Genomic DNA, 19314 nt, shown 5'->3' on the forward strand with positions numbered 1-19314 from the left:
TTTTTCAGGAATTCCATCAAGAATTTATACTTCAATTTCCCCGAACATTATTTTTGAATTTTCCAAATATTCCTTCAAAAATTATCCCGAAATGTATTTTTATAATTTTAGCTGTGCCGTGAATGAAATTTTATTTACGGCGGCGTTTTCAACCAGCAGGGCCGGTTCCTCCAGGAGTTCCTTCGGAAGTTCCACCAGGAATTCCTTCGAAGTTCCTCCAGGGATTCCTTCGGAAGTTCCTCCAGGAATTATTTCGGAAGTTCCTCCGGAAGTTCATCCAGGATTTCCTTCTGAAGTTCCTCCAGGAACTCTTTCGATAATTCCTCCAGGAATTCCTTCGGAAGTTCCTCCACGAATTTCTTCGGAAGTTCCTCCAGAAATTTCTTCGGCAGTTCCTCCAGAAATTCCTTCGGAAGTTCCTCCAGGAATTTCTTAGGAAGTTCTTCAAGAAATTCCTTCAGAAATTCTTCCAGCGATTCCTTCAAAAGATCCTTCAGCAATTCTTTCGGAAGTTCCTTCAGAAATTTCTTTGGAAGTTCAATCAGGAATTGCTTCAGAAGTTCCTCCAGGAATTCCTTCGGAAGATCTTCAAGGAATTTCTCCAGAAGTTCTTTGAGGAGTTCCTTCGCAAGTTGCTCCAGGAATTCCCTCAGAAGTTCCTCTATCAATTCCTTCGGAAATTGCTCCGGAGATTCCTTCGGAAGATCCTCCAGGAATTATTTCAGAAGTTTCTCCAAGAATTCTGTCGGAAGTTCCTCCAGGAATTCCTCCGGTAGTTCTGCCAGCAATTTCTTATAAAGCTCCTCCAACAATTCCGTCATAAATTCCTCCAGGATTTTTTTCGGATGCTCCCACAGTAATTCCTTCGGAAGTTCCTTCAGTAATTCGTCCAGAGTTTTCTTCGGAAGTTCCTACCAGAATTCTTTCGAAAGTTCTTCCAGGAATTCCCTCAGATCAGAAGTTCCTCCAGGAATTCCTTCGGAAGTTCCTCAAGGAATTCCTTCGGAAGTTCCTCAAGGAATTCCTTCGGAAGTTCCTCAAGGAATTCCTTCGGAAGTTCCTCAAGGAATTCCTTCGGAAGTTCCTCAAGGAATTCCTTCGGAAGTTCCTCAAGGAATTCCTTCGGAAGTTCCTCAAGGAATTCCTTCGGAAGTTCCTCCAGGAATTCCTTCGGAAGTTCCTCCAGGAATTCCTTCGGAAGTTCCTCCAGGAATTCCTTCGGAAGTTCCTCCAGGAATTCCTTCGGAAGTTCCTCCAGGAATTCCTTCGGAAGTTCCTCTAGGAATTCCTTCAGAAGTTCCTCCAGGAATTCCTTCGGAAGTTCCTCCAGAAATTCCTTCGGAAGTTCCTCCAGAAATTCCTTCGGAAGTTCCTCCAGAAATTCCTTTGGAAGTTCCTCCAGAAATTCCTTCGGAAGTTCCTCCAGGAATTCCTTCGGAAGTTCCTCCAGGAATTCCTTCGGAAGTTCCTCCAGGAATTCCTTCGGAAGTTCCTCCAAGAATTTCTTCGGTAGTTCCTCCAGGAATTCCAGAAATTCCTCCAGGAATTTCTTCGGAAGTTCATCCAGGAATTCCTTCAGAAGTTCCTCTAGGAATTCCTTCGGAAGTTCCTCCAGGAATTCTTCCGGAAGTTCCTCCAGGAATTCCTTTGAAAGTTCTTTCGGAAGATCTTCCAGGCATTCCTTCGAAAGTTCCTCCAGGAACTCCTTTGGAAATTCCTCCAGGAATTACTTCGAGGGAAATCTCGGAGGAACTCCCGGAGAAAATCCCTGAGAAACTTCCGGAGGAAATCCCGGAGAAACTTCCGGAGGAAATCCCGGAGAAACTTCCGGAGGAAATCCCGGAGAAACTTCCGGAGGAATTCCTGGAGGAACTTCCGGAGGAATTCCTGGAGGAACTTCCGGAAGAATTCCTGGAGGAACTTCCGGAAGAATTCCTGGAGGAACTTCCGGAGGAATTCCTGGAGGAACTTCCGGAGGAATTCCTGGAGGAACTTCCGGAGGAATTCCTGGACGAACTTCCGGAGGAATTCCTGGACGAACTTCCGGAGGAATTCCTGGAGGAACTTCCGGAGGAATTCCTGGAGGAACTTCCGGAGGAATTCCTGGAGGAACTTCCGAAGGAATTCCTGAAGGAACTTCCGAAGGAATTCCTGAAGGAACTTCCGAAGGAATTCCTGAAGGAACTTCCGAAGGAATTCCTGAAGGAACTTCCGAAGGAATTTCTGAAGGAACTTCCGAAGGAATTTCTGAAGGAACTTCCTGAAGAATTCCTGGAGGAACTTCCGGAGGAATATCTGGAGGAACTTCCGGAGGAATTCCTGGAGGAACTTCCGGAGGAATTCCTGGAGGAACTTCCGGAGGAATTTCTGGAGGAACTTCCGGAGAAATTCCTGGAGGAACTTCCAGAGGAATTCCTGGAGGAACTTCCGGAGGAATTCCTGGAGGAACTTCCGGAGGAATTCCTGGAGGAACTTCCGGAGGAATTCCTGGAGGAACTTCCGGAGGAATTCCTGGAGGAACTTCCGGACGAATTTCAAGAGGAACTTCCGGAAGAATTCCAGGAGGAACTTTCGGAAGAATTCCAAGAAAACCTACTGGAGGAATTTCTGGATGAACTCGTGGAGGAACTTTCTCAGTAATCGCAGAAGGAACCCGTGGAGGAATTTGCGAAGTAATTCCTGGAGGAACTGCTAAAAGAACTTCCTGAAGAATTCCTGGCGGAATTTCCGAAAGAGTTCATAGAGAAACTTTCTGTGAAAATCCTGGATAAACTCTAGAAGTAATATTTGCGAAAGAAGTTTATAGGGAACACAGTTCAAATTAAAAATTCAAAATAAAAAAATTGATATTAAATTTAGAATTTAAAATACAAAATTTAAAATTTAAATTTTCAAAAATTGATATACCCTTTAAAATTTAAAATTTAAAATATAAAATTCAAAATTTAAAATGAAAAAATTATACTAAATTTAATATTTGAAACAGGGGAAATGACGGCTTTGGCAGGTTTTGTTCTATTATTGTCAGGGGGGTTTTCTATAACTAATTATGCTCAAATTTGACCTAAGCATTCCTTGCATATCAAAGAACATTGTGGCCCCTACAAAATTTAAAACTCAAAATTTCAAATTTCAAATTCAAAATTTAAATTTTCAAAAATCGATTTGCTGATTAAAGTTTAAAATTTAAAATATAATATATAAAATTTAAAATTTTAAATATAAAATATAAAATTCAAAACTTAAAATGAAAAATTGATATTAAATTAAAAATTAAAAATACTAAATTTTTACAAAAAAAATATATTAAGCTCTTTTAGTGGAATGTATTAAACCGTCTAAGACGAATTAAGTACTGTCCATTTAATTCCACCAGTTAATTTTCGTTATCTTTGCAGATACGTATTTCGACCACAACTGTGTGGTCGTCTTCAGTGTCTTGTACTTGACTCTTGTACTTAAGTCGAGTCAAGTACAAGACACTGAAGACGACCACACAGTTGTGGTCGAAATACGTATCTGCAAAGATAACGAAAATTAACTGGTGGAATTAAATGGACAGTACTTAATTCGTCTTAGACGGTCTAAATTTTTTAATTAAAAATTTAAAATTTAAGATTTGAAATTTAAATTTTTAAAATTCGATTTACACTTTAAAATTTAAAATATTATATGTAAAATTTAAAATTGAAAATATCAAATATAAAATTCAAAATTTCAAATTGATATTAAATTTAAAATTTAAAATTTAAAATTTAAAATTTAAAATTTAAAATTTAAAATTTAAAATTTAAAATTTAAAATTTAAAATTTAAAATTTAAAATTTAAAATTTAAAATTTAAAATTTAAAATTTAAAATTTAAAATTTAAAATTTAAAATTTAAAATTTAAAATTTAAAATTTAAAATTTAAAATTTAAAATTTAAAATTTAAAATTTAAAATTTAAAATTTAAAATTTAAAATTTAAAATTTAAAATTTAAAATTTAAAATTTAAAATTTAAAATTTAAAATTTAAAATTTAAAATTTAAAATTTAAAATTTAAAATTTAAAATTTAAAGTTTGAAATTTAAAATTTAAAATTTAAAGTTTAAAATTTAAAATTTAAAACGAAAAATTGATATTAAATTTAAAATTTGAAATACAAAATTTTAAATTTTAAATTTAAATTTTCAAAATTCGATTTACACTTTAAAATTTAAAACATAAAATATAATATATAAAATTTAAAATTGAAAATATAAAATATTAAATATAAAATTCAAAATTTAAAAATTAAAATTTTCAAAAATCGATTTGCATCTAGACATCTGTCACAAATTTCTCTACTTTAATCACCACCAGAAAATTTTACCATTCAACCTTTGTTTAACACAACACAACTCCGTAGACATTCTTTAATTTCATGATGATCGTTCCGGAAATAGTGCAATGGCTCAAAGTTTAATTTGCTAGCGGCCTGGCGTTTTTGCGACCTGCAATTTGTATGAAACGGAGTTATTTCGTTCCAGCGGGTGATTTAATGTTTTTCACAGAAACTTACCTGTAAGTCTTCGTTCCACTTTTCTCGTTGAATTATACCCAGCCGATCAACAGGCAAATTTTGATCCTCTTGCGGTCTTCGCTCTGAATGAAAACATTGTTTCACTGTCATTTATAACCGGATCAGAACAACAATTCCGGTGTGATTGCGGATCTCTTCCAGAATTCGTTTCTTACAGCTATCAACTGGTTCACTTCCGCTTATATTTTCTGTCAATTCGGGAAATAAGTTTGAATTCTTTGCTTCGGTGGTAAACAATTTCGCCGCACAGAAACTTACCTGAGAATCCAGTTCACGAAGCGGATTATCTGATAAATCAGTTTATCCTGATTCCCGATCATGTTTTGATCTTGCTGCGGATTTTGATAACTTTTAATTTAAACATAATGCGGCGAATTTTCACAATCAAACAAGCTTCTTCTAGCACCTGACAACTAATAAAAAAATTCGAGCGTCAGTTACTGGCGTTGCCGAAGTTTGACACTTGCACCGTTGATGCTGGGTTATATTACATTACTGATGTAAAATTATTTGCTTCTGTTGGCGAAATTACGTCGAATGTACGACAAGCATTATGTGCATCTTTTTGAATGTATTAAAATGATTAATTGTGTAGGCAATTTTACGTATTTTTGACAGATTTCAAAATAAAGTTTTGTCGAATACCGTTTACGTTGAACGATGTAATAAAACATTGATATGATACGAAATTACGTCAAATAGCTTATTACATATATTTTTCAGGTACATTTCTGAAAATTGCGTTTCGGCATATTAATATTTTTTTTGCTGTGATAGGACCTGGTGTTTCGTGGGGATAGTAGACTGTGTTCCCACTTGCAAATGAGAGCTTGAAGGTGTTGAAATTGGAACTCATCACGAACTGGTACCCAGAACATTCCCAATACCCTTGACGAGTTCGAATCCAAATTCATGTTCTTGTCAATCAAACAATCGAGGAAATCATCAACATAGTGGTTCTCGATAATCGCTCGCACTGCTCGTGGAAACTCCGATGAAAACTCTTCGGCGTTTTTGTTCTTAATGAATTGGGCTATACATGGAGAGCAGGAAGCCCCAAATATGGCCACGTCCATAACCAGCATTTAATTATATCCTATTATATCCACGGAATTCAAATTTAACATGAGTTATGAAAAATATCAATCGAAAGATTTAAGATAAATAAACGCAATTGAAAAACGCCAATTTTTATGAACATCAAAGTTGCTCCGCCTCTTCTTTATTTATTTATTTATTTATTTATTTTATTAGTGACACTTCACCACGATCGTGGCATTCATGTCAGATTGGGTTTTAATACATTACATATAATTGTTTGTAGGCTATTTACATTACAATTGTTTGAGTTAAATTTCATTATATAACTTGCATTCTTTGATAAACTTGAGTACTGCTCCTTCCTTCTGTGAATTGAAAGCCAGTGTTTCACTGAGTGATCCGTTGATCCCACACTCACTCCGCTGTTGAGTGAATCCTCTACAATCAGTAAAGATACGCTGTATGGTAATTTGGGTGACGCAATAAGTACAGATGGGTGGACTAGATTTGCGTACGGTACGAATGGATGAGACGGGTATGTCCAATCCGAAGTCGTGTAAGGATACGTTGTTGTGATGCGCACGTGCGGTCTAGTTGCTTTACAGGAATACTTTTAATTTGTCTTAAATTTGACTGGTTTTGGCGCCATTCTAGTTCCCAAGTTGACCATACTTTGTTTCGAATAGCCTTCGAGACGTCCTGGGATGGTGTTGGTATGTCAAGCTTCTGTTGGTTCCGTGATGCTTTGGCTAAGTTATCAGCTAGATCATTCCCACTGATCCCACAGTGTCCTGGAACCCAGCAGAAAGTAATATCCTTGCCCTCGACGTTTCTCTCCACGGATTGAATACATGGATGTTTAGATCTTCCTCCCTTTAAGGCGTCAAGACAGCTGGCAGAGTCAGTAAAAATAATTGTTTTTTCTTGACCATGAGCGGTGCTTACTGCCTTATGAAGAGCGTATGCCTCAACTGAGAATACACTGCAAATGCTTGGTAGGAGAAAACTTTGTTCCTCAACACCAGCGGCAACCCCGGATCCTGTAAAGTCGCTGTCTTTAGAACCGTCGGTGTAGACATGTGTGTGGTGCTGATATTGCCCTGTGATGGGTTCCGTGAAATGCGGGAGGACGATGTTCTTATTTGTACCAGCTTTAATTCTCCTCTTCAGTCGATTGTCGATACATGGGGGTTTTGCACTCCATGCTCGGTCGGCTGTTCTTAGGGTACAATGTATGTTCGGTAAGTCGAACCCAGTTGTTTCGTGGAGAAACTCTCTTGCTCGTGTTACTACTGGATAATTTACAGCCAAGGGGTCTTTTTCTACCAGTCGTATAGCTAGTTGTGCTAGTCTTTGTGCTACTACCAAGCGAAAAGGTAGGCAGCCAGATTCAGCCTTAATGGAAGTAATTGGGCTGGATACAAAGGCACAGGAAGATGCCCGAACTACTTCGTTATAAGTTGGTCCTAGTATTCGTTCTAAGTCTTCGATGTTTGTGCTCGTTAATCCCAAACCAAAGAATAGTTTCAAGGTGACTAGTGCTGATCCTGCTTTCAACAGTGTTGATCTACTGCTTCTTTTCAATCGGCATCCGAGAATTTGTAGGATGTTGAGTCGTTTACTACAGCTATTTTTGACGGATGAAAGATGTTGTTTCAAGTTGAACTTAGCGTCACATAGGATTCCAAGGATTTTCATTTTGCGTACTTGAGGAATAGGTATGCTATCGATAATAATTGCACGACCTCTTTTACGATGGTTTGACTGGCAGGAGTGTAGAAGTTTAGATTTTGTTGGCGCAATGGAAAACCCTACACTAGCATCCCAATTAGTGACGGCTAGGACTGCTTCCCGTAGGAGTCTTCTAATTGAAGCTGGCTCTGTTCCTTTCATTATTAGGATAACATCATCGGCGTGGAGCAAGATTTCGACGCCGGGGGGTATTTTGTTGAAGATGGGCTGCATTGCCACTAGGAAAAGCGTAACTGACAGTATTGATCCCTGTGGCACGCCGTTTTCAGCTTGCCTGAGACTGGATGTTGAACCATTAGCGGAGACTTGAAAGTGTTTATTCTCGAGAAAGCTGGATAACATGTTCATCATACGGCCAGATATTTTCCATTCTTTCAGTGTACGTATAATACCGGGTTTCCATGTAGTATCATATGCTTTGGCAATATCAAGGGACACTGGGTCGTATGAATAAAAAGTAGTAAGTTCAACTTTACTACATTTTCAGTAGTAAACGTCACTTGTGGAACATGTTCGTATGAATAAAAGAGACTTTTCTACACTACACATTTCGAACATACTACAAACAACTGATTCGGTATGATTAAAACAAGAGTTTACTACTGATTTCTTGTAGTCTGCTCAAGACGTTGCTACTCATGTATCAAATGCAGATTATTCATCAGAATCGAAGCGAATCGGCTTTGTTCTTGAAAATAGAAGTCCAATTTAGGGAAAACAAACAAAACAGACATGTCTTTTGTTGATTAGCCGCAAAAAAATGATGAAATCATCATCGTCATCATGGGGTCTATTTTGTTTTGACGTTTCTCCATGTAGTAAATGGTAGTAAACTGTAGTAAAGGCTAAGTTCGAATATAGCATATGCCATAAGTTCGAAAATATTTTTATTCATATCAAACATGTAGTTTTCTCTGTGGACTTTATTTTTGAGTAGATACTACAAGCGCTGAGTTTTGCTACTTTTTATTCATACGACCCACTATTTCGACGTACTGGTTATGTTTCAGGGTAATGAATGATTCGAACTGCGCTAGGTGAGAATCGACACCTTTACCAGAGCGGAAAGCGTGTTGGCGTGGATCCAGTCTCTTGTTCTTTTCAAGTTCAGTTATTAGGCGGCGGTTTATCATCCTTTCAAATAATTTGCCCAAACAGCTTAGAAGTGATATTGGTCTATACCCATCGACCTTGCTCCTATCTGCATCTGGTTTAGGTATTGGGATAACTGTGCCTATTTTCCATTGCGCTGGAAAACTCCCGCTGATCCATATTCGATTAAGCAGATCCAGCAACGCCGTTTTAGCGGAAAAAGAAAGGTGTTGCAGCATTGGGTAACTTATGTTATCGTTTCCGGTTGAGGAGCCGCTTTTTCTATCAAGCGCCCACAATAGCTCGTCCATAGAGAAATCAATGTTGTATTGCTTGTATAAGTTTGGACGCTGAGTTGTGGTGGATATGCCGATGTCTGATTTGTGCTGTTTTTGAAACCTGTCGGAGTAGTGTGTATCGGATGATTTTTTTCTGGTATTCATCAGCCAGAGCTTCTGCTATCATTTTCCCATCATTAGTGAAACCAGATGGAAGGTTGAGAGTGATTGTATTACTCGTTCTCTTACCTTGGAGTCTATTAAGCTTATTCCATACCTGGCTTGCTGGGCTATTATCATTAATACTTTCAGCGAACTTTTCCCAGCATTTCTGTTTTGCTTCCTTGATGGTTTTGCGGCTTCTTGAAATAGTCTCAATGCATCAGTTTTGCGGGGATCATCACTTCCGAGTCGCCTGAGGGCGCGAAGCCGCTTGCGCCTTTGTTTTACTGCTGCTTCGACATCGTCATTCCACCATACTACTGCCTTCGTTCCATGCTTGCCGCTGGTTTGTGGGATGCATTCTTCCGCTGCAGAAATGATTCTGGCTGTGAATTCTTCCACCGTCAAGCGGTGCTCTGGACACAGGGTTGGCTTTGTCTTGGATCCATCTTTTTCGGTAGTGTGGCTCGCATGTTGTGCTTGGTGTGTCAATTACGATGGGAAAATGGTCGCTATCTGAACAATCCGGTAGGGTTTTCCATTTGAATTTCTATGCAACGGATGTTGAGCAGATAGAGATGTCTAAGGCCTGGGAATTCCCAGTAACCGGGTCTATTCGAGTGTGGGACCCGTCATTGAGTACAATTAGGTCGTATTGCACTACAAGTTGCAGTATTTCGTCACCTCTTTTTTTTGCTTCGCATTGTAATGAGCCTATCCTGCTGCCCCAAGAGACATGGTGTGCATTCAGGTCTCCCAATAGGAGTATCGGTTTCGGAAGTTCCTCTATTAAGGCGTCTAGTAGTTTAGCTGCTGAATCGTTAGTTTTGGGTGGTAGGTAGATCGAGGCGATTGTGATCTTCGACGGGGCTTGAAGTTGTACCGCAATAGCTTGGATGTTGGTACGTATTGGGATCCTTTGGAATGGTGTTCCGCTCTTGATTGCCATACCAGCACCTTGTCTACCGTGAGGAGAACAGTGGCTGAAGACAAACTCCTACATTTGCCGAGAAACTTAGCTAGGAGTCGCTTTGGATCCATATTTGTTTCTTGTAGACCTCTCCTTTATGAAATATTTCTGTGACTTTTTTTACTTGACGTCAAAATTTCCAATCGGTATTTGTCAATGACACTTGATATACTATTGAGACTTCACTCACTAGTCACGAATTCACATTTTTTTATATTCATAGAAAAAAAAGTGACATCAGAATAGAACTGCTATCGACTACGCGGCTTTGCCTACTCAGATCTCTGAACGTGCTCGGAAAATAAATTAAAATTTAATACTTTATATACTCATACTTTATATACTTTTAATACTCATATTGTTGCTATAACGTTTATGATTATCTTCTATATAATAAAAATGAAATGGTCTGTGTTCGTATCCGCATAACTCGAAAACGGCTGAATGGATTTTCTTCATTCCTTCAGCAGTTACGTTTGTTATAGTTTCCGACGGGTTTATATGATATTTCCTCATGAGAAAATCATTAGTAAACGAGGGGTGCGCCACTTCCACGATGAGCCGTAGATGATGCTTCCTCGGAACAAATATTTTCGCGATTAGAATGATTTTCTTTGCGATGAAACTTTTCACCTGCGATTAGCGCGATTAATCGCGATGAAAGCGCGATAATGATGCGATAAATGCGTTGACAGAAGGGAACTGCTCGAAAATTCTGACTGTCATAAAAGAATGACATTTCTTGCTGTCTGAGTATATTTTCACAACAATTTCGCTTTTCAATAACGATTTTACTCGAGTTGACGGAGTTCCGGGACCTTCCGGTGTGTTCTCTGCTGCTTGTCTGCAGTTCCACGTTTCGTTAGTCCCTTGATTGGCTATCTACGGAAAATGCGAGCTTCTGTCAGTGTCCATGTTCCGGTGCGTTCTTCTTTGCTCGCCGCAGCGTTCCATTTGGATATTCGGTAGACTCTACAGAAGACCTAAGATTATAAAAATGTTTGTGTTCCGGATTTTAATCGGAGTGTTCTCCACACTGATCACCCGCTTCGGCGTTCCAGGTGGTCACTTGGTTGGGCATCTATGATATATCTGTGCAGAACCTTATACCAACACAGGCTGTTTAAGAAATTCTACCTTACACGTCATCCGACATGGATAATCCGGAGGTAATGATTGTTTCTCAAATGGATGATAATAAACAGTAATATAATAAACTGGCAGACTATTTTTTAAAGAATATGGAAAGGTAAACTCCAGTACCATACCATCCCATTTGAAAGAATTCTAGAGAAGACTGGCTTCGATAAACCCACCCTTGGAAGACCTCACCGAAAGACAGATCGAGGCTGATGTTTGTGAGCTGTTGGAACTCACAAACCTCTCTGTGGGGGACCTACTGCTACGAAAATATTTCAAAATAATAAACGAAGAGAAAGCGCTACTGTTGAAGATAGTTCTTTTGGGAAGTTTACCTAAGATTAGTCCAAGATTTTAAATAGCAAAAGGTCAATATGTAGGTCTGTGAAAAATACGAATGATGTACAGTGGAAATTTTGAGAAATTACCGAAGAACTTCTTGAAAATCATTTGGAGAATTGCCCGCGTAAATTGGAAAAAAAAGTCCGAGCTCACTGAGCATACTGTTTATTCCATACCATCACGTAAACTACATTGTTAATTGAATAGATCGTTTCTCGCTAATCGCCCGTGTTCGGACATATGATTCACTCGTACGAGATCCACCGTAACATCTTTTGTGGCCAGTCCATACCACCGACGATTACGAAAGCGCTTCCGAAGCCGAATTTTCTTGTCACCATGCTGCTAGGGCATTTACCGGCAAAAACGAGAAGCCGAAGCCCAAGGATGTTAATACGTCGGTGTCCTTGCGGGGTTAAAATTTTCAATTGTCACCGATGCCACTGAATTAGCGATTAAGCAGCGATTAAGTTTACAATCGCAAAGTGGCGTGCCCCTCGTTAGTAAAGTTGAGTAAATCGTGGAAAACGAAAATAAAGATGCTTACGGTAGGCAGTTTACAATACGCATTTTCGCCTACTATGCAGGACAACGTCTGCCGGGTCGACTAGTTTTCAATACAAAACAATGGGCCGCAACTTGATGCAATAAATCAATTGAGGATAAATGTGCGTAAAACGAATGAATTTTTGAAACGCATTTTGCAAATAAAAAATGTATTTTGGCCACAACTGCTGAGCCCATAGTCTGAATTCTAATAGGAAATAATGAAACATTCGCCGTCCTGTACAACTTGTTGTGAGTGAACAAGTTAAGATTAAGTGTCCCAAAAATAAGTGAATTTCTTAAATGCATTTCATGAATAAAAAAAAAATAGTCTCCGGGCCTCTTAAAAAAAGTTTGTTTTCTTGCAAAAAAAGGTATATTGGCCAAAACTTCCGAGCCCAGAGTCCAATCCGCCCAATTTTCAATGGGTTGATGGATGGATTGAAAAGTTGGCGAGACTATCCACGCCTTTTTTGCGTAAAAAATGTATTTTGACCATAGCTTCTGAACCAATTCTCAACAGGGAAGGAGAATACCACCAGCTGTCATCGAGAGAAAAATTAAAATCATTTAAATTTCACACGGCGTGGTACATGAAGTACATTTTTGTCATAGAACAAAAATTTAAGATGTTCTTCCAAAAAATCTAGAGCTAGATTTTTTCGCTCCAAAGAAAATGTATTTAACTCGTTATATCTGAGCCCGTAGTCCGATTTGGCCATTTTTCAATAGGACACAATGGGACACTTCCCCACTTGTTGCGACACTTCTTCCACTTGTTGCGAGCAAATTGGTTGGTAAGAAAATGTATTCTCCGCCGAATGCAACTTGTTGTAAACAAATTGGTTAAAATAAGTGCTTATAAATGATCTAAACTTTTCTACTCGTTGATGTTCAAAACAAAGTATTTTGACCATAACTTCTGAGCCTATAGTCCGATCTGGCCAATTTTCAATAGGAAACAATGGGACAGGATTCTGCGTCGAATGCAACTTGTTGCGAGCAAATCGGTCAAGTGTAAGTGCCAGTCGAAATTTTCTATATAAAGTGTGGTAGTGGTATTGGTTAAAATTTGTTTCGATAGGGTAAGAGAGGTATTTTGGACCACTTTAGGAGATGGCCAAACAATTTTTCGAATAAAAGCTAGATTTTGTAATAACGCTTGATCAATTCCCTATGCAACTAAAAAGTGGTGAATGCTAGGTAGGATTTGTAGGTAAAAATGTTTGTAAATCCCACCGAAAGAACCAAACTATCGGAAATTCTGAAGATATGTTAGATTTAATTTTGGACCACCTGTTTTTATTTTGGACCACCCATTGCACATATTTTGGACCACTCGAATAATTGTGTATTGCTTGCAAAGTTATGTTACTATTAGATTAAACTAGCGACCTCCATCACTTTCGGCGTTTCATCTTTAAAGTCCTTGTTAAGCAATACATTTTTATAAGCACTCAAAAGCTTAGAACAATATCTACTATTAGGATATTAAAACTAATATCAATTGCAGTACCACTCGGAACAGCTTCATCAAAGCAAAACAAACGTGCGGCCCATGGCCGTGATGTATGAACCTGGTCACTCCTACCCTGCCATATTTTTTATGTAGTTTTCCAGATCTGATCTGTTCCATATGCGTCATTGATAGTTGTGGGTTGCTCGGTTCTTATTTGCTCCTTGCAAATTCTCTTTCCAAACGAAACATAATCGTAGAACACGAAACTCTAGCAAAGTTTGGTTTTTGTGATGGAGCTTTCTTAACTGTTTTCGTATGGAAATGTGTTGGTTTAATAGATATTTTTCTAGTTTTCATCAATGAACGGTAATTTATAAATGCGGTATGAACAGTAATTTATGAATTGTTTGATACTAGAGCAATAAATGGTTGGTAAAAACAAAAGTTATTATTATTATTGTCATCATGGCTGGCCTCTGGTAGCAAAAACGCAAAAGTTTAAGAGATCTAGGAACTAAAAAGAAGATATGTCGAAAAAATGTTCGGATCAATAAAAAATTAACCTATTTTGGACATGCCTCAGAATGCTGTTTTTAAACTTACAATGTTTCGCTCCAGGTCTGAAACTGCTTCAATTAGGTTCTAATAAGTCAACAACATCATTCACATGTTTTAAATCTATGTACAAATAAACTTACAGCTTTTGAAAGTTGAATTCAATTCAATTTTTTTAATTATTAGATTCTTTTTGCAATAAAATTTAAATGTTGCATGTTTTATTAAGTTTTGTGTGATATAAAAGCAAAATTCAGCTGGGTGGTCCAAAATATGAGCCCGGTCCAAAATACAGCCGTTACCCTATTACGCAAAATTCCCATTCATTTCGTTAAAACCTGATTTTTGTCAGCGTGCGCACTGCTGGAAACATCTCAAAAATATTAAACGAATTGCATTTAACATTTCCTTGTTTTAAATAGGGTGAACATGGTAGCTATGGAATGAAGAACCGGAACAGTTAACCTATCATGGAAGTTGATAGAGTTTCCCTCCCGAATACAACATAGACCAGACCGAGAACTGAACTCCATCATCTCCAGATTGAAAATCCTAAGCCTTTGTTAGCAAAACTAACTGGACTGCCATAATGTGAAAAAAGGGACGTATACGTCATTTTCCAAAAATGGTGTCATTGAGCTTTTTATTAAAAAATGGAACACATGCATGTTGTCACTTGGCACTTACGTCACTTTCTTATATTACGGCAGTGGAGACCTCATGATATGTGAATGAAAAATTGGTAATTTTGCATAATAATTACGAAGTGAAGAGCTGTGGAAGTAATTAATGAACACTAAGCTGCGAGACAGAAACAGTCAATTCCTCGATTCACTATCGTTTCTAGCGCTTTGTGTCTGATTCGTAAAAACAAACAGCTGTTGCTGCTTTTTGATGGGCGATACCCATATCTATAGACGGATTGCTGTTTTGTCTATGTCAAATGTCTATTTAACTTCTGAAGGAATTAGCATTTAATCGATGAATATCTATCTTCTATTACATTTTGTTTTTACTCTAGTGCTACACCTTATTAAGAGATAACATTTCAAGTCTTCAGCATGAGCATAATTTCCAATTCCACGTACAAACCTATAATCAACCAACACGTTTCATATTTTATACTTATCTTGTGTGTACAGTCGATAAAAACGATGTTCTCCTCAGCTGAGCCTAAGCTTACCCGTACCCAATGTCCACTCAAAATTCGTTTCAAGGGCTTTGTGTGCACCGTTAAGCTGCTTTTTGCAGTAAGCAGATCTCCGGTGAATACATCTGGGATCTATTCTACTGAAACACGTTCCAACTCAAAAAAAAGTATAAGGCGTGGAAAACTGTTCGTAAGAAGCGATTCCATGTTGTGAGAAAACGGGCCAACAACGAGGACTAGAGTAGAAAAAAATTAATCTTTATTATGTCTGACAGATTACTTGATTGCTGTGGAAGCCGCACGGTGGATTGTTTATCCCGGAAAAAGAAGCGGGGAAAACCGACTTTGGATGTCACCGGAATGCCATCCAGACCGCAATGAATGTGTTTTCTGTTACTGACGTCAAGAGTAAAAGACGGTAATGAAAAAACAAAAATCAAATGAAACTTGTAGAATCTCTTTTTGGAGTTCCAGCGCGGCATTATAGCTGAAGCGAGTGGTGTACACCGACTGTCCCGAGAACTATTGCAATCACAGTTAAAACGCCCATTTGAAGATATTTTACGGTTGACGGATGAGCCCTTTCGTACAAAATTCAAATTGACAATTATTTTCCATAAATGAATCCAAGAAATTATGTGCATACTGCTTAGACATCGAGACTATTATACCTCCTTAACATTTTCATTAGGAGAAAGGGGTGATATTCGGCTGCCTAAACTGGCGACAAAACAACTTTTTGCTGGAAGTTCTTAAGGACCAAAACGCCGCTATTATTTTTTCTCATATGGATACTGGGCAAGGCGTGGAGGCGCTTGGTACATCGTAGGTTAGCACCGCGACGGCATTTGCCCTGTAAAATCGTTAGAAGTTTCATACATTTTTAGATTTTGTTACACACATCAAGGCGTACTGAAAGGCCATATTTTTCAACAAAACTAAATATTTTTGTAACGCCTGTCTCAACTACTACAAATGGCGTTATGAGTTCTTTTCTTCTATTAAAGCCCAAGGTATGTGCAAAACCCACTAAGCTGTCCTATTTATGGATTTATGGAACTACGTGATAACATGGGTATCTAACAGTAACTTATCGTATCAAATTCATTCGTTCAAATTGAATACAAATCATTTTTTTTTCAAACTCCATACTCTACTCACATTTTGCATTTGTTTCTTTTTCTTCGTTTTCAGTGGATGCTTACAATGGAACTCACCTGCACTTGCCGAAGCTGGAACGAAGACAGATGGGAGCATATCTATGCATTGCTTCCAATGATGTACCTCCTGCAGTTAGCAAACGAGTTTCTCTTAGTGTTCATTGTGAGTATTTTATGTCGTTTTGTTTTAAAGAGAGCTTTGGTGATTGATATTGATTTTGAGTATATAAATTTCATTTTTTGAAAGATTTCCCTATTTTCATATTTGTTATTACAACTTTATTAATGTGATTTTAATGATTGGTAGATTAATTATTCATCAACTTGTTTTCACGCCATTCAGCCTATGTAGATTTGTAACTTATTTTTTTATTGATGTCATTAACATGGAATCAAACGTGCCAACGAGTAATTGGACACCGTTTTTGATTTAGCCTTCAGTGTGCAATGGCACTCTGACCAATTCAGAACGAACACTTGCATTGTTCGGGCTTCAATAATGAACGTTTCCCTCTCTGTTTCTCTCGCCATTAACACCACCACCAGTTGCGCCATCTGTGCGTCCAACAAGTCAGCTCCTCGGTGCTCCTCTGGGATCGGACGTCCAGCTCGAGTGCTCCGTGGAAGCATCGCCCATGCCGGTGTCCTACTGGCTGAAAGGTGGACGCGTACTGCCCACCAACTTCGCCGGAATCACCAACGGCAATTACGAAGCGGGTCAAACGAGACCCGAAATGCTGCTCGATGGGTAAGGTCAAATGTTTCATTCATTGTGATGGTGGGAAACCCTTCCTCGTTGACGGTGCATTCCATGCGAAAATGATACACATTTGCAGGCTGCTTTAGAACTCGAGTCATTTCCCATTAACACAGAATTTACTTTGAACAATCAATACTGCTTAGTTATAATTGATTAATGAACAATGCCGCATGTTCAACTATCTGATGCAAAGATCAATTGTTCTAATGATATTGACTGCTTGCGATGTATTTCTAGGTGATTTATTTAGCGTTTTAGTCCGGTTTTGACGTGGGGCTACGTCTATTTTTTTCGATATTGGGGTACACTTAACAATTGCAAACAATAAAAATAAAAACCCTTATTGATCCACCTAGCGGTTTGATGCCTTTCTCGTGCAGAAAAAAAAATACTGAAAATATGAAGAAGTGGGGGAAGCACCGCTGGCCGAATACTGTTCAGCCGAATGCCATTTGGCCGAATAGCGAATACACCATTTGGCCGGACAGAACATAAGGCCGAAAGTCATTTGGCCAAAAGGGTCATATAGCCGATCAGGACATTCGGTCGAATAGGTCATTTGGCCGAATAGCTCATTTTTTCGAGTAGGACATTTGATCGAATTGGTCGTTTGAAAAGTAAGAAATGAGGTGTGAAATGTGAGACGTCTCACTTCTCACTGTGAAAAGTGAGTAGTGCGAAGTGAGAAGTGAGACGCCTCATTATTCACTTTTTACTTCTCATTTTTCACAGAGAGAAGTGAGAAATGAGGAAAGAGAATTAAGACGTCTCAATTCTCACTCCTCATTCCTCACTCCTCACTGGAAAAAGTGAGAAGTTTGAAGTGAGACGTCTCACTACTCACTTCTCACTTTTTACAGTGAGCAGTGAGAAATGAGAAGTGAGAAGTGCGAAATGAGACGTTTCACTATTCACTTCTCATTTTTCACTGCACACTGTAAACACTGAGAAGTGAGTAGTGAGACAATCCACTTCTCACTGTGAAAAGTGAGTAGTTTGAAGTGGGTAGTGAGACGCCTCACTATTCACTTCGCGCTTCTCATTTTCTGCAGTGATGATTTTTTCTCACTTAGCACTGTGAGCAGTGAGACGGTACCAGCCTGCGGATGATCCTTGATAAATTTCAGGAGTACAACTTGCAGACTTACCATCTGTTGATTGATATCAAAGCAGCGCACGATTCAGTGCAAAGAAATGAGCTGTGGCAGATAATGTCCGAACATGGTTTTCAGGCGAAACTGATTAGACTGATACGTGCAACGCTTAATGGCTCGAAATCAAGTATTCAGATTGCAGACGAAGTCTCAACCTCGTTTGTGACCTTAGACGGACTGAAGCAGGGTGATGCACTCTCGAATTCATTGTTCAACATTGCATTCGAGGGCGCTATTAGGAGATCTAGCGTGCAGATGAACGGCACTATCATCACATGGTTGCATATGCTCCTGGGCTTTGCGGACGACATCGACCTCATTGGAATCGATCGCAGAGCAGTAGTGAAGGCTTTCGTCCCACTGAAGAGGAAGACGGCGAGGATATGCTCAACCATTAACTCTACCAAGACAAAGTACATAGTGGCAGATAGAGATAGAGGAAGACCTAGTGATGTTGGTGCAGAAGTAGTGCTTGATGGGGATGTGTTAGAAGTTGTTGAAGAATTTATTTACCTTGTAACGCTTGTGACATGTGACAATGACGTTTCCCATGAAGTGAAAAGACTTATTGTTGCTGCGAATAGGGCTTACTACGGATTACGTAACCAGCTTAAGTCCCGAAATTTGCAGACGGAAACGAAATTTGCTCTATATAAAACTCTAATTCTACCAGGTGCTATTTATGAACATGAAGCATGGCCGTTAAAAGAGGCGGATTGAAGAGTCTTCGAGGTTTTCGAGCGAAACGTGCTGCGTACAATACTAGTAAATGGGGGGAAACTAGAAAATGGTGTATGGCATGAACGCATGAATTATGAGCATACAAAGAAGAAAATGTTGTGAATCGTATAAAATACGACAGACTTCAGCGGGCTGGTCACTTAGTGCGATTATCGGAAGAAAGAATAGCGAAAACAATATTCAACAGAGACCCAGATGCCGGTGACTTCGTGGAAGGCCACGAACACGCTGGCTGCACGCGGTGGAATCGGACCTAGACACCCAGATCGTTCGGGGAAATTGGAGGAACATCGCTCAAGATCGACGGTTATGCAGCTCTACAATACGCCAGGCTAGGGTCTATCGACGCTGTAGCCAACTAGGTATCAATGGCAGATTTAACTTGTTTAGGGGTATATGGCATGTATTTGAAATTGGTGATCTATGTGATCTATTTAAAAAAACACC

At 38.8% G+C, this 19314-nt stretch overlaps 1 protein-coding gene across 1 annotated transcript in view; it reads left to right on the forward strand.

The window, feature by feature from the left end:
- The window catches only part of LOC134226733 (lachesin), a 168953-nt gene that overhangs the window by 108449 nt on the left and 41190 nt on the right, over nucleotides 1–19314 (forward strand). The window contains exons 4-5 of the mRNA XM_062707698.1: nucleotides 16247–16375; nucleotides 16759–16960. Of these exons, the coding sequence (XP_062563682.1) occupies nucleotides 16247–16375; nucleotides 16759–16960 (331 nt within the window). The remainder of the gene's footprint in view (nucleotides 1–16246; nucleotides 16376–16758; nucleotides 16961–19314) is intronic.

This window comes from Armigeres subalbatus, chromosome 3 (genome assembly GCF_024139115.2).
Source record: "Armigeres subalbatus isolate Guangzhou_Male chromosome 3, GZ_Asu_2, whole genome shotgun sequence".
In the NCBI taxonomy this organism is placed as follows: domain Eukaryota; kingdom Metazoa; phylum Arthropoda; class Insecta; order Diptera; family Culicidae; genus Armigeres; species Armigeres subalbatus.